Source organism: Tasmannia lanceolata, unplaced genomic scaffold (genome assembly GCF_043159265.1).
Source record: "Tasmannia lanceolata isolate RefF3 unplaced genomic scaffold, GAP_Taslan_0.1 ptg000013l, whole genome shotgun sequence".
Lineage (NCBI taxonomy): Eukaryota > Viridiplantae > Streptophyta > Magnoliopsida > Canellales > Winteraceae > Tasmannia > Tasmannia lanceolata.
In genome coordinates, this window is record NW_027518690.1 from 3,938,487 (window position 1) to 3,955,106 (window position 16,620).

Consider the following 16,620-nt stretch of genomic DNA (forward strand, 5'->3'; position numbering starts at 1 on the left):
AAGAGAGTAGCAGATCCTTCCATATTTCCTGGTTTTAGAAATCTCAGGATGCAGGAGAGATTTTTAAAACCTTAATTTCTCAATTTTAAAAAAAAAAATGCTATCAGGACAGCAAACAGCTGCTTGATCATGAACCCTCTTTTACATTGTTTTCAAACTAAAAACCTGGATTCTAAAACCCGCGTATCCAAACGGCCCTTAAGGTTGTGTCTCTTTCGACGTAAAATGGATGTAAAACAAATTTTATGCTTGTTTTTAAGTGGAAAATGAGCATAAAATTTGTATTACGCCCATTTATGTTGAAAGAAACAGAACCTATTAAAAAAATCCTATACATTAGCAATCCTTTTTCTATGAAAAAAAATCCTGTATTTTGATGAAGTGGAGTGATACATTAACCCTCTTTTCTTCCCTGGAAACCCAGTTACACTAGAAGAGGGTAGATCGGGGAAGAAAAGGGGGTAAAGATATCATTTCCCTGTTCTTTGGTTAAGTAGGTAGGATTGAACCTCCAACCTCAATGTTGAATAACAAAGCCTTAACCAGTTGAGCTAGAGGCTTAACCACATCATTCCTCTTGATGTAACAATAAAGATCCTTAGAGGGGTGATGGGGACAAACTTGGCACGAGAAGCTCTTCAGACTAGACCATTAAATATTACTTAGGTCAATGTACAAAAAACCAGGCTACTGATATTGGCACTGCCATGTTTTGATAATTGCACAAACTTAGCTTTCCTTTCCTTTTTAGTTAGCTTCTGAGAGCTTCTTCTCTTGACTCGCTCCAATGGCAATGGGCTGTGTAGGCGTAGCTTCATTGTTTTTATTAGTATCGAAAGGGTTTCAGAAGGTTGCATGCATGCCTTTGTTACGAACCCAAATCGGTTCGCTGCATGATTGATCTTGATCAGCCTCTTAACCCACTTCGAGGGAATGATCAGTCCTCCTTTGTGCATAAAGACACACTTTTTAGAACAAGTTTCGATTTATAAAAAAGCTATTTACATGTTATTTATCCATTCAAAATATAAAAAAACATGTTTTTTATAGAAAACACTTGACCACTTTCTCTAAAATTTCTACGCAAGCCAATCTAGACAACCCTTATCTCTTAGACTTCCATCCATAACAAACAACTAGAGAGAAAATACCACAAAATATAAATTAACAGCCTTGACACAATGACACTCGCCCCTGCTATTGTAGCCGCCTTAATTTTTCTTAATACAACATCTGTAACTGCTAAAAAAAAAAGGTTACGTACACTTATAGAACCCAGGAATTTATATTACTAAGTACTAACAAGTTAGAGCACAAAACCAACCCTCTTAAGTCTTACCTTCACCTACTTTGGAGTAAAATGTAATAATATACGGTCCAACCACACACTATGCGGCTCCCTTGAATGAATATCTATGAAACAACTTCAGTGGAGAGGTTGATTTGGGGCAGCAAAAGATAAACCATTCACTCAAAAGTTTCCCATCAAAGGTTCCACAACAGGGCTGAAAGAGCTTGAACATAAGATCAAGAAGGAGATGAATCAAATAGCAAGCAGGAAAAAAACGTTTAAGCTTTTGGGCTACCTTCAATACAAGCATAGAGAAATAGCAAGTTTTTTTCTAACCTGTGATTCAGATGATCAAAAAGCCACCTGATGTTGTAAACCTTCCATGCAGTTTTTATCTGAGGTGATCCACATGGAGGTCCACCTCAGTTTTTAAGTTTTTCACCAATCGTCCACTCTGTAACCAACAAATTACCTTTCCAACTCCAGACGATTCGCAACGTTTTGCTTCCCAAGGAAAGATATTTATGGTTGCCCAAGGTAACAATGCCTGACCAAAATACTACTGATTTCTGGTTATATGCTGTGCTACTTATTTGTATTATATTAGTATTAATCGGGTATGATTTTGCTTAGTGTAGTTTAGACCGGGTGTTTAAATAGCATATCGTCTACAATATGGGGTATGCATCAAAGTCTAGCACAAGGTACAAGAAATACTGTAATGTATCATGAATCTTCTTCTAAAAGAAATTGTTAAGGATATTAATACCAACAGTATGCTACACACTGAATGGGCTGGTACATGGAATTTGGAAAGACATTTTTTTTTTAATGGTAATTGGGAAAAACATTTTACACTTTACTCTTCGAGGTGTTCATAGTCAAGCATTTTGAGCTGTATCTTTTCGTTTCTGCTTGATAAAATTTCTTATTGTTTCAAAAAAGAAGTCATACATTTAACTCTCTTTTCATCCTTACTCTTTATTTTAAGGGGCATTTCCACCAATAATGTAGATTTTAAGGTTCGCCAGAGGCTACAATAGAGTACGGAGACAGTACATCACAAGCAAGTCGTATAACCCTGAGATTATATGAAGTAATAGAATTCATGAAATTCATGTGAAAAAAGAACACAATACTATGATAAATGTAGAGCTCATTCGCCTAGACGGATACTAATTCATCTACAAGCGTGTATCTGAAGCTCCAACCCTATCACGAGGTATGAGACGCAGTTCTGAGCCATGTTTAAGGAAGACATTGCCTGAAAATGACAATTGAACTCATACGTAAGTGTTACAGGATTTAAATGAAATGAAGCATCGACTCTTGGAGCAGTGCCAAACCGAAATAGTGTATTACAAAGCCAAGGCATAAAACAGAAATTAAAATGCATATTCATGTTGCATATTTACTAAGATAAATATAGTGATAACCTAGAGTTACGGGGTCATGAAATGTGAATCATTGTAAATGTGTACCACTGTACTAAAAGCATCCAATTCAGCATGCCCAGGACATGAGTTTACATGTAATTTGTCCATATTATGGTACACATGACATAGATGTGTACCATAAATGTGTACCACTGTACTAAAAGCATCCAATTCAGCATGCCCAGGACATGAGTTTACATGTAATTTGTCCACATTATGGTACACATGACATAGCATATCAACCCATTTGGTAGGTACCATACAAATACATAAATGTAAGTTGTCTATAAAGTTACAAACATATATCATTACTAAGAATACTAGTAATAGAATGACTATATGCTGGTATTAGGGTGACATGAAATGTGTAACAGGGTATCTATATATAAGAATATTCAATTCAACATGCACAGGCCATGCCACTAAGTGTAACTTGTCCGTATTATCATAAGAATAGCCAAGTATTGCATATTTTCGGTCTCCCTGTGTAGACGCGTCTTCAACATCTCTAAAGGGTGGGCCCTGCGGAGTGGGTTGGGCACAGTTAGTGCTGGCGTGCTGCTGAAAAACAAAACCAGGAGGGTAGAAGACCCAGAACCGGACAATATTTACACAATGGGGTTGGGGCGTGACAGGTACCATATGAATAGATATACTATATGCTTGGGTACGAAACACACAGTATTCAACTGATGTTACATTTATCTCTGGATATATGAATTATTGCAAATATGATTGTTCATCCTTATTTATGCAACGTCATAATTCTCGGTAAGAATTTTGAGTTTCGGACCTTTATGTTGCTTTTAAGCATAGCATATTGTACCAGTATATGTTTTGGGGTAGATACCATATGAATACATATACTGTATGCTTGGGTACAAAACATACATCATTCAACTTATGTTACGTTTATCTCTGGATATATAGATTATGGGCCCTATCATATACAAAACCTCATAGACAAGAAGCCGACATATACGAAACCACATAAAAGAGGCCGAGAAAAATAAAAAAAAAGGACCCAGATGGTGCATACAGATGATGACCTCGGCAGTTAGCCCTATCCGTGTCAGTTTGGGTTGAGATTTTGTAGACTTGCTTATTATTATTTTAAAAGATATTTAATGAATTCTAACTAAATTTAGCAGCGAGTTTAGGTTGACTTAAGTAGGGTCTATCAATAAAAAAGAGGGAGTTGTGCTTTTGGGTTTAGAATTTTTCTGTTTGGAGTATGGATTTTGTATTTGTCCACTTGTAGTGTTTCAAGATTACAGAATAACACTCATATTATCGCCTTTTGCAAACATCCACACAAGTTTTTTAGGTACTTTCCGTAAATAAATCTGGTGTTAAGTTATTTAAGGATTGGTCAGTGGCATAACCATTTCCGGCGAGGAAAGAATAAAATATCCTTCAACATTTGAAAAAAATAAAACATAAATTCTTTTTATTTTCTCCCTCCCTCTTATAAAACCCTTGGACATCACAATCATCCACCCCCTCTCTTATTCTTTTCTTCTCTTCTTTACTCTTTCTGCTAGCAAATTCAACGAGGAAGGCACAACTAGCGATGGTGACTATGCCCCATTCGTTTTGCAAGCAGAGGGAGAACGAAAGAGAAATGGGAAAAAAATAGGGACAGTCTGTTGCTCAAGGGTTTTGTAGGAGAGATGAGAATAAATTTTATTTTATATATCCAAGGGCATTTTGTGGTCTTTTTTCACCACAAATGGGTTTGGTGCTGACCATTTTAATAAATACGTAAAGTCATGTGTTTTCTTGCAAAATACCTCAAAAACTTGGATGGCTAATTGGCTATTGGCAAAAGGTGATACTACAAGTGGTCCCAGCGCTACATACAGGCATCGTCAACAGAATCGCTAAAGCTATACCATCCAATAAAACAGCAATCTCTTTAGTAGAATTAGACTCCACAATATCAATAGTCTGCTCGAGGATCTCAGCGGCACGCGCTTTACAATATTGAAATACTAAATGTGATAATATGATGGATGGATGGGATTTTGAAAGATGTCTTAGGGTCATTTAGAATCTCACATATAACATATAGTTATTTTGAACGAAGTTTCTTAGCTACTTCCTTTTTTTTCTAGTTTTCTTCTATCCTGTAAATGGTTTAAGGATTCATAGCAATAAACTTGCATCAAGTAAAATCTTTGCAACTTTATCCATGGGACTTCATTGAGGAATTGAGATGGTATCGATGAGATCCGTGAATAGTTATTCGGACAAGTCGAGCAAGGGGAGCAAGTGGACTAAAGCTAAAATTTAAAGCTAGTCAACTCATGCAAATCACATTGCATGAAAAGAATACAGGGAACAACGATGATAATTCCAAGGCGATCAGTGATGTTGGGAGACCTGACATCAACCCCTTCTATCACCATTGATGTATGGCTCAAGAATGAGAACTAGATAGATTTTGAGATAAAGATCATAATCAATATGGTGGTTGGGATCATGACTGAGGTAGAGATCAAGATGAATATGGATATCGGGGAGATAAATCCATAAATGATAATGGATCAATGGTGGGCATATCTTTGGATTTGGAGGGAATGCTTAAGATGAATTTAGGAGCGGACAACCTTGGATATGGACATAATGCTTAAGTCAAATTTACGAAAAAGCTCATCAAAGCAACTGACATGGATTGAGTCAAGTATCTGAACTTTCAAAGAGGGAAGTTAACAATGACTGGATCAGAATCATTTAAGAAGCTCATAGAGTCAAACAAAAAGCTATAATGCAGTGAGAGGCAACATCTAATTGTCAACATCCATACAATAAGAAGAAATATTAAAGATATAAGCATTTGGTATCTAATTAACAATAGCTCTCTCCCTCAAAGGTTCAAACCAATAAGAAAAGCTTCGTAATCAATAAATCTAAGATAACACTACTAAGAAAGTCCACTAATTACTACAATAAAAATTGTGTGGTAGAATAGAAAATTCCAAATAAAAAAGAAGCAAATAACAAAATGGAAAACAGATTAACAGAGACATACCAGCACTTTGCTGTGGGTTAATCCCTACCCCATCTGTGTCCAAACCAAACAAAAAAAAAACCTCAGACACAATAAAGAAATATCATTGAAAAAAAAAACCCAACATCCAAAGCATGGAAAACAAATAAAATTTGTACAAAATAGGTGGTGCCTGCACATATACAAAACCCTAATCGGATAATTTCAGCCCAAAATCATATGTTTAAGTGCAAAAAGAAAGAAAGAAACTCAATTGTTTCAAACTGGGTAATCAAGAATAAAGAAAAAAATCCATTATTACTATAGAATCAAATTAATATTGAAATTCCAAAATAAATAAATAAAAGAACCCTAAAAAAGGAAGAGAAGAAGAAAAGAGGGTTTACCATTGGTGATAATGGCACTAGTTTGAGGGGGTACTTTGAATTCCTCTGCTGCGTATTTAAGAACGGCCGTGAAAGGGGCAGCTTCTGGAACGCTAAAACTGCAATCAAAATTCAAAAAAAAAAAAAAAAGAGGAATTCAATGGATTTGAAGATCAGAAAAAGGAAAAGGAAAAGGAAAGGAAAGGAAAAAGGGAAATGAGAGAAAACCCAAGAAAAGGAAAAAGGGTTACACTTTGAAAGGGAGCTTGGGGTCGGAGGTGAGAGTCACTTTGAACGAAACCTTTCCCCCACTTGCCATTTGATTCTGATTTGAGAGAGAGAGAGAGAGAGAGAGAGAGAGAGAGAGGGCCTATTTTTTATAATATGCACTAGCTCACCTTGTCTTCTTATATGCTTTAAGTTAACTATCCCATGGTATGAGCTCGTATAGTCCAGTATTTTTTAAAATACGGCCCACACAGTAGGATGATCCAAACCGTCCATTTGATGGGCCAAAACGTAAATAGGTTTTGTCTGAAGAAATTATTTCCATAGGATGATCCTAGCCCTATGATCTATAGAGCATAGGCTTGGGATCATACTGTGGAAATGACTTTTAGGGCACAACCTATTTACAATATGGCCCATTAAATGGACGGTTTGGATCATCCTGATGATAGAAACCATTCATCTGTTGGTCCTCCTGTAGAAAGATCGTGTCTTGATGCTGCTTAAATATGCATCTGAGTGTAAACGGGATTGACTGATCCTTCATCCGAGGGGTGTACATCTAACCTGTATCCTACACCAAAAAACAAGGGGTTAAGGACCACTCGAAGTAGGAACTTTGGGGAGAACCTTCAACACTCGAGTCAGATCGACGTGCCGGAGGAAAAGAGAATTGGAATGGAATGGGTAGACGGTGGCGCACCTGGCGGGGGTTTCTTACCGTAACCCTACGATGCTAGAGGTCTTTTTTTGTATTATGGAGTTCTCCCAAGTATCACAAATGCAGTGTCTTTTCTTTTTGAGAAACACATCTAAAACGGGATCCCGTGATGGAAATAAAGAGGGGATGATAGTTGCCCAACGATTTGATGATTTTGCACTTGTGGAGATCATGTGCCTCATTTATTTTTGTTATATGCACACATGTCACGATGGTATCCTGTGCTTTTTTTTTCAGCACAGGATCCCGTCTTCCTAGCATTGCTCTTTCCTTTTGAGCAAGGAAAACGGAATCCCGTTTTGGGGAAAAACGGGCATTAACCAGCTCAAATCCCCATAAAAGCAATAAATACACATTAAAATTTAAAAGGGTCAAATCATCGGTCTGTTTTATTTTTCAGACGGATTCCGTTTTCAAAGTGTTTTTGTTAAAGCTTTCTCTTTCATTATCACAACTAACCGATTTTCAGCTGAAATGAAAAAATTAGCCTCTTCCGATAGTAGGCGATTAGGCCCTAATAGACCCTTACTAGGTTTGGATTATTAGCTGAAATGGGAAAATTAGCCTCTTCCAATAGTAGGTGTTTAGGCCTTAGTAAACCCTTATTAGGTTTGGATTATCAGCTGACATGGGAAAATTAGCCTCTTCCCGTTGAGGTTATTTAACTCGTTCGAACAAGTTATAATAACTTCTTGCTTATTCAATTAACGGTTTTGTTTGAACTTGTTCGAAGATCTAAACGGTTCATTGTTTGGCATCAATGTACACAGGCTATGTCGCAAAAATCATCTATATTGGATGATACTAACCCTCCAATATGTCAATGAACGGTTTGGATCTTCAAACAAAGTGGGTCCAAGTGATTTTTTTCTTTAAATATTGAAAGAGTCTACAGAGAAAGGTTAGTTTACCTCTCTCCATTACATCTTTTGTGAGTTCATCAGCCCGATCAGATGGCCATATGCCATATCTGATTGTTTTTACTTGTTTCATTCACTGTGGGAACGGCCACCAATCTCCATCCACAACCAAAGAGGCAAAAAGGTTCACAAAAGACAAAAAAAAAAAAAAAAAAAAATCTGGTTTCAAGCTTATGTACTCTTGTGATGGAGTGATCTAGTCTCAGTCGCGTTGGATCATGTGTATGTCATCTTGTAATGAAGTGTTTTTTATGCAACTCAGTATGTCGTGGCATTAAAAGTATCTAATGCCACTCTTCGGCAAAACAAGATACTTAGTAAGGCTACTGACATTTGCACTACGATGCTTTATTAATTGCACAAGCTCAGTTTGTCTTTTCTTTTTTACCGGGCTTCGTAGAGCTTGAAATAAGCTTTGATAGCTGTTTAAATAATAAAAGATAATATGAGTTAGTGCAATGTCTCAGGGACAAGTGAGTTTCCGTATATGGTGTGCCACCATGCACACTTGAACACAGCTCCCTCTGGTGTAAAAGGGTAGTCATAAATACACTGGAGTGGGTTGTCCCAAGTAAAAAAGGAGGGCATATATTTTACTTCCCACCTAAAAAATATATTAGCTGCACAGCTGTCTCCTTGAATAATGACTATTAACGGGCCTTTTAAACCCTGCAACAACAGTTAAATTGTCATTCAATTATTATTATTATTATTCTTCTTCTTCTACTTCTACTTCTACTCCCTCTCTCTCTCTCTCTCTCTCTCTCTCTCTCACACACACACATACATGGCTTCAACTATTAGGGTTCCTAGATGGACACCTAATCCAACCCCACCAATGTCGCCTCCCCATGAACACTTGCCACCAACATGGAAAGATGACATGAATAGCTATGAGTCTCAAGAAGACAGCATGTCTATCAGTGTTGAAGGGTTCTTCCCTTTTACCACACTTTCACCTCCTACTCGTCTTCCTCATCCTCCTCCTCCTCCTCTTCAAACCACGCCAACTCTCACTGGACCCATCTATGTTGGACCTTCATCACCTTCATTACGATCATTCAACGTAGAATCGGACATAAACAGCCCTGCACAGTCAGAAACGGTGGCAGTACCAAACCAAGGAAATGCGGGTCATGATCGAATTGGCCCGGCCCAGAAGGCGAACGGTGTTTTATTGAGGTGGGACGATCTTTGGGTGACGGCTTCAAACGGTAAACTTTCGTGCCGGGCGATCCTCCAGGGTCTCAAAGGCTATGCTCAGCCTGGTGAGATCTTGGCCATCATGGGACCTTCTGGTTGTGGCAAGTCTACACTTTTGGATGCCTTGGCAGGTATTTAGTGATTGAAATTTTGAATTTTCTTGTTCTTTATCAAGAACCAATTATGAATTTCTTTGCTAGTACATTGGAATTTTTTAGGTAAATGCAAAATAACATAGACCCACATTAAGAAATGCTTGGGTCCTGTTTGTTTTGGATTTTGAAAATTGATTTTGATTCCAAAACTGATTGTTGGCAGAATTGGATCGATTCTACTTCCCAGCAAAAATACACATATTACTGGGATGTAGAATCAATTTGGGTCCAATTGTATCTGCTCATTCTCAAAGATCTTATACCGGCAGTGTTAAGAGACCGCCGATAAAACCAAGGAGGGAAACGAAATCCGCAGGAAAGTAGGCCTGGGCGGGGAAATTCATTATCGGTGCTCCCTTGAAACAGCCGGTATAAGATCTTTTTAGTGCCGGTTTTAGTGACACCCCCCCCCCCCCCCGGTACACAATAAAAAGTAAAAACTGACCCATTGGCCCCTTTTAAGTGACATTTCTACCCCATGTTGTTAGACTTTCCTTAAGAATGACTTTAGGGCCCGTTTGGATACCTCATATTTTGAATTTGGATTTGGAATTGAGTTTTGAATACAAAATAAATAGATCCGGCAGCTAATGTTGTGTGTGTGTGTGTGTGTGTGTGTGTGTGTGTGAGAGAGAGAGAGAGAGAGAGAGAGAGAGAGAGAGAAGGGGGGCGAGGGGGAGGGGGTGCTTCCTACTGGAGGGGAGAGGTTGAGGAGGAAAGAGGGTGAAAGAAACAGTCGCTGATTTGGAAATCCAAGGATTTGATCCGGATCCAAATCACAACGCAAAATGGGCTGCAAATGTTAGGAATCCAAATCAAATCTTCTTGGCATCCAAACGGGCCCTTAGTTCCATCAATTTGTATTTGTCTTTTCCTGAAAATAACTTCATTTTTAGTAAAAGGCGAACAAAATGGGATGGAAATGCTGGGAAAGTGGGTGGAAATATCATTTACCATACATAAATATGATGTTTGTATGTGCAGTAACCTTGAGGCATTATCAGCAGGGTTGAGCCTCTAACTCAATTAGACGACAGTCGCAGCCTTGATGTCATGCTTCAATCCAAACTTACCTACTTTGATGCCATTGTTCATCTATCATCAACCAACTACTATAAAACTGATCTTGAGCATATGGTTTTAAATTTCCACCGAAATCGATATGAAACAGCCGAAATGTTTTCATTTTCATCCCCGCCCTATATTGAAATTGAAACGATCAAAATGTATAAACCAAAATCGTAAGTGTAATAATGGTTTGATGTATCACTACGTATTAATTATTATATTTACATGAATTGCTTGCGGAAATGTTGGGTATGTATTACACACAATTATTTATATGAATTTAAAATTTAGTATGTACTAAATTAACAGATATGCACAATAGTGTATGTCAGTAGCTGTTCAATATTTTTAAACTGTTATGGATGATTGTATTTCTTATGTGATGGTTTCTAAGTGGATATTTGTGCTTATTCTATCATTTCCTAACGTCTCATCTTTAAATTCTATCTTTTGCATATATTTCCGTGATTTTATAAGATTTTTACCGAAATTTCCAACCGAAACTGAAATATTTCCATTTCCGTGGCGACTGAAACTGAAAGCAATATTTAAAAACCTTGATCTTGAGACACTAGATGATAGCACAGTATCTTGTGATGCTCTCTTGGATGATCGGTTATACACTAAATCATCAACCATCAATTTATTGAGAAGATCTTGATACTAACACACCTTTTTGAGATCTGCCTAAAGATCTATGACCACACCAAAGTTTGGACCGATTTCGAATGGTTGACCATATGTTAACCAATGGTGAACATTTATGCACCTTATTATTCTTAATTTCAAAAACTATCAATTGTTATAAGGGTGGCTTTTCATTGATTTTAGGCTTATGTGACCCAAGATGACACTCTAATGACAACACTAACAGTAAGAGAAGCTGTGTACTCCTCTGCTCAACTTCAACTTCCTAATTCTATGTCAAAAGCTGAGAAGAAACAGAGAGCAGAGATGACAATCAAGGAAATGGGATTGCAAGATGCAGTGAACACTAGAATTGGAGGGTGGGCCTCTAAAGGACTCAGCGGCGGTCAGAGAAGGAGGGTGACGATTTGTATGGAGATCCTAACACGCCCAAAGCTTCTCTTCCTAGACGAGCCAACGAGTGGCCTCGATAGTGCAGCATCGTACCACGTCATGAACCGAATCTCAGGCATCGCACGAAAGGACGGGCGAACAGTCATCACATCCATCCATCAGCCGAGCGGCGATGTCTTCGAGCTCTTCCAAAATCTCTGTCTTCTCTCCACTGGTAGAACAGTTTATTTTGGCCCTGCTTCCAGTGCCAATGAGGTATGAACCTGATTAATTTCCTAGCATTATTGGCCTATGCTATGCATCGGTGTAAAATAATGGGCCCCACTCCATCAGGCCATGAGGTGTAAAATAAAAGGGCCCGCTGCATCAAAATATTATGTGCAGATGGTGGAACGGATTCCACTCTATGCATGGGTTTGAGTGGAGTTGGTGGGAACCACCCTATCAAAACATTGTATAAAATGGTAGGCCCCACCCTATGCATGGATTGGGTGGTGGTGGGCCCACTTATTTGTGCACATAGTGGGCCCTGCCATATGCATGGGCATGGTTAGAGCTGTTGGGCCATACCATATCACAAAATGAGATGTGAAATGGGGGCCCCAACCATGTTATTCATGGGCGTAAAATGATGGGTCTCACCTTATATATCAAAATATGTTTTGTAAAAATAGACCCCACCTTCGCTTATGCATGAGCAGTAAAAAATCCTACACAGAAAAAATTCTAGTAAATTTTTTTTATGAAAAAGAGTTTTTCAATATAAAATCTTCATGAAAAGAAACATCATTAGTATATATTATAGATACTTATATGTAAAATTGATTGCAATATACATTAATTTCTTTGTTCTAATTAGATAATGAGATGCTTGGGTTTTTTCTTCCTTTTTTCTGTAATTTCTTGAAAAATACTGCATGTTTGTTTATTTGATCCTTAGTAAAAGTACTTAAAGCTTAGCAAAAAAATTGCACTGATTAAAAGTTCTTGCATTGAATTTGTTCTAGTTCTTCGCATTGAATGGTTTCCCGTGCCCATCATTGAGGAACCCTTCTGATCACTATCTTAGAACCATAAACAAAGACTTTGATCAGGTGATAGAAAATTCTTGTTTTTGTGTTTTGATACTCTTAAGCTTATATGTTCATCTTCTCAAATGAAAATCCCTTCTGTTTCTCATTAGGACATTGAGCAAGGCCCTGGTGGAAAATCAACCTCTCAAGCTATTGACATTCTCGTAAATTCATACAAATCATCTGTTACTAGCCAACAAGTATCAAACCGGATAGCTGAGATTTGTAAAATGGTAAGCGCATAACCGGATAGCTGAGATTTGTAAAATGGTAAGCGCATAATCAGATTTGATTCTTGCTTGTTCTCATAATCAGTTTAAAATGGCGTGCATTACTTATTTTAATGAGATCCTTAGGGGACCTATTCCTTTTGTAGGAAGGAAAAGCTTTGGACAAGATGGGAAGTCAAGCTAGCTTTATTACTCAGTCTTGGGTCCTCACTAGAAGATCCTTTGTGAACATGTATAGGGATCTAGGCTACTACTGGCTACGTCTAGCAATTTACGTTGCACTATGTGTATGTGTAGGCACCATCTTTTATAAAATTGGCCACAATTTTGGGTCAATTCAGGTGAGATAGTGAATCCAATTGTTTTATGCATTTGTTGTCCTATAATTATCATGCAAACACTATAACTAAATATAAAGGAGGTAAATTTGAAATGGTAGTATGCTTTGGCCTTCGGCCTTTCTCCATATGAAAAAAAAAATCATGTTAGCCAAAATAAGGGTAAGATTTGATAGAATTTCATAAACAAAATCACTAAACCAATAATAGAATCATTGCTTATATAAATCATAATTTAAACACAAAAACAAAAAATATGATTGAGAGTAAAGTTGAGATACATTACAAATACGCTATCCTTAATATAAATACCCTCTCTCCAGAATAGAAAATTTAGATGCAGTCAAGTTTGACAACGATTAGCCTCCAAGATACAACAACCCTCTGCTCAATCTGATTCCTTGGCGAACACAGTTGCAACTTTCCCATGGGAAAAGAAAAATGTTTAAAACAATTCAAAGAGGGGCGATGATATTTTCACTCCCCCTGCTGTACGCGTTCGCTCTCATTAATGCTTTTTTACGTCAAATCACGTTAAAAGGGGAGCAAATGCGTACTGTTAGGTCTAAAATTGGTAACAGGTTATGGTAGGGCCGGAAGGGCTGATCTAGCAGGCCACAGCTGAAAGGCTAATGGAGTCCTACGCTGCACAAGGGCACAGAGAAGAAAACAAAGGGTCAGAGGACCAACCCGGAGTGGTGCTCCGGACGGGCGCTTCGACACTCAGGTCAGTATGAGCAGGAGTGCAGAGCAATGTCAGAGCAAAAGCTTAGGGTTTTGATTTTCAGATCCCTCACCTTAGCACAAGTGAAGGCTATTTATAGTGATTCTGAGCCACCTGTCTAGGACAGGTGGTAGTTCTGAGCCACCTGTCCAGGACAGGTGGAGGCCTCTGTATGGACCAGGTCTCATACCTAGGAGAGGCAGGTGGAAGTCCCTGATTGGCCCAGGTGTCACACCTAGCAGGGACAGGTGTTGGCTTTGTAGCGGTCCCTGTGAGGGCCACGCGTCAACAACCAATTGGTTGCTGAGTTCGGACCCATCAGTGCTGAGTTCGGACCCCATCAGTTGCCCCCTGGTTCCCCGAGTCGTGACAGCGGCTAGGGGAAGCAAAAAGAGGGTTAAAATAGCATCTGGCCGGCCTTAAGGCCTCTGGGCAGCTGAGGCCGGCCTCAAGCAGGGGCCAGGAAAAACCGCGGTGGCCGGGGGCCTCTAGGCGGCCTAGTCCGGCCTTGAAACTTGGCCTGAAGGAGCACGGCCGGGCAGGAGCCCCTGTGCAATCCAGTCCCGCCGAAATTTGAACCAGAAGTCTGGCCGGCCAAACCTCCTGGGCGTCGTGGCCGGGCAGATTTCCTGGACGGGGCGGCTAGGCCGGACAGGTCCTCTGTCGCCTAGTGAGTGCGCCGCATCCTGTCCGGCTCCGGCTAAGGCGTTGGACGGCCAGGCCGGACAGATCTTTTGTCTTCTAGCAAACGCGTCATATCCTGTCTGGCTAAGCCTTCTAAGCGGCTAGGCCGGGCAGGTCTTTTGTCGCGTAGCGATTGCGCCATATCCTGTCCGGCTTCGGCTAAGGCGTTGGACAGCCAAGCCTGACAGATCTTTTGTCTTCTAGCAAACGCGTCATATCCTGTCCGGCTAAGCCTTCTTGGCGGCTAGGCCGGGCAGGTCTTTTGTCGCGTAGCGATTGCGCCATATCCTGACCGGCTTCGGCAAAGGCGTTGGACGGCCAGGCCGGACAGATCTCTTGTCTTCTGGCGAACGCGTTATATCCTGTCCGGCTAAGCCTTCTGGGCGGCTAGGCCGGGCAGGTCTTTTGTCGCGTAGCGATTGCGCCATATCCTGACCGGCTTCGGCAAAAGCGTTGGACGGCCAGGCCGGACAGATTTCTTGTCTTCTGGCGTCATCACTTTGCACTTTGGAACTTGTACCTCGCATTTAATGCGGACGGTGCATTTAATGCGAGCGGCGCATTTAATGCGGTAGGTGACGTGGCGCACTCCGGCTGGTGGGAAAATGGCTGAGTTCGGACCCATCAGTGCTGAGTTTGGACCCCATCACGTACTATAGGGGGGAGTGAAAATATCATTGCCCTTCAAAGAGATAATCACCATTTTCCTATATCTAACAAGAGAGGGAAGCTTCTCTAATATTGATTATAACTTTTAAGCTTTAAACACTCTTAAAGCTCTACATGAAACAGTTCTAAACAGTCAAATTATTAAACACAAAAACTATTTCAAAACAAGTTAAGTGAGGTTGAAATATCATATCAATAAATAAAATTCGAATCAAGACTTTAAAATTCATAAAATTTCTAATAAATCATTCCTAACGTAAGGAACCTAAATGGAAGAAAGCAAAACAAATAAGGATTACCATCTAATGTGGGGGTCTGTCTAGGTATGTGACTAGGTAGGACCCAAACTAGTATGAGACATGTTTAAAGGGCCGCCTAGCCTAACATGTTCTATCAGTTCTGTAGCTTTTGGCGTATATGTTAGGTATCTAACATTTGGTATCATAGCAACACTAATATTTTTCCACATTTACAGATCTTTGGACGTGAGAGACTAAATGGACACTATGGTGTCACTGCATTTGTCATTGGCAATACACTTTCTTCTATCCCCTGCTTGCTTCTCATATCTGTGTTACCTGGATCCATAGCTTATTACTTAGTTGGCCTTCAGATAGGTGTTGAGCACTTCTTGTTCTTCACTTTGGTTTTGTTCATGTGCATGATGTTGGTTGAGAGCCTAATGATGATTGTTGCAAGCATCGTGCCGGATTTCCTCATGGGTATTATCACCGGTGCTGGAATCCAAGGGGTGATGATGTTGAATGGCGGCTTCTTCCGATTGCCAGACGATCTTCCCAAGCCTTTTTGGCGATACCCAATGTATTATATTGCCTTCCACAAGTATGCAAACCAAGGATTCTACAAGAATGAATTTATAGGACTCATTTTCCCTAACAATCAAGCAGGAGGACAACCCACCATTAGTGATGATGAAATTCTGAGAAATATTTGGCAAGTTGAGATGGGTTACTCCAAATGGGTTGATCTTGGTATCTTGTTTGGAATGGTAGTTCTATATAGACTCATGTTCTTGAGTATTATAAAGATCAGTGAGAAAAATTAAGCCCACGGTAAGAGGTTTCTTAGCTGGCCCTCCCAAGCAAGCCTCTTTAGTCATGGAGAAGCCCTTGACACCTTCACAAGAAGAAGATTAGTGCGTCTTCTCCACTACAAGAAAGTTCACCTTCAGCGGCGCTCTTTTACCAACGTTCCAAAAAAACGTCCCTAAATGATATAATTACCGGCGTTTATTTGGTTAACGCCAGTGCATGTAAATTTCATGCGGTCCCGTTGCTAGGAATATTCACCGACGTTCACAAAACGTCCCTAAATGTTGCTAATCAGCGACGTTTGCTATCAAAACGTCGCAAAACATGCGTTTATCCCATGACTTGGACCAAATTTTGTCTTTGTTTTCAACGACGTTTTGTTAAACGTCGGTAAATCGAGGAATAATCA

At 39.5% G+C, this 16,620-nt stretch overlaps 1 protein-coding gene and 1 pseudogene across 1 annotated transcript; one reads left to right on the plus strand and one right to left on the minus strand.

Annotated features, from left to right (window-relative positions):
- Positions 1–2,242: 2,242 nt before the first annotated feature.
- On the minus strand, positions 2,243–6,490 carry LOC143889546 (ubiquitin-fold modifier 1-like). The gene is made up of 4 exons (XM_077393792.1): positions 6,357–6,490; positions 6,127–6,224; positions 5,762–5,794; positions 2,243–2,555 (listed from the first exon to the last, which is right to left on the minus strand). The coding sequence occupies exons 1-4, from the start codon at positions 6,422–6,424 to the stop codon at positions 2,476–2,478; spliced, it is 279 nt and encodes a 92-aa protein (XP_077249907.1). The 5' UTR covers positions 6,425–6,490; the 3' UTR covers positions 2,243–2,475.
- Positions 6,491–8,761: 2,271 nt separating this feature from the next.
- LOC143890604 (ABC transporter G family member 1-like) lies at positions 8,762–16,316 on the plus strand (annotated as a pseudogene).
- The last annotated feature ends 304 nt before the right edge of the window (positions 16,317–16,620 follow it).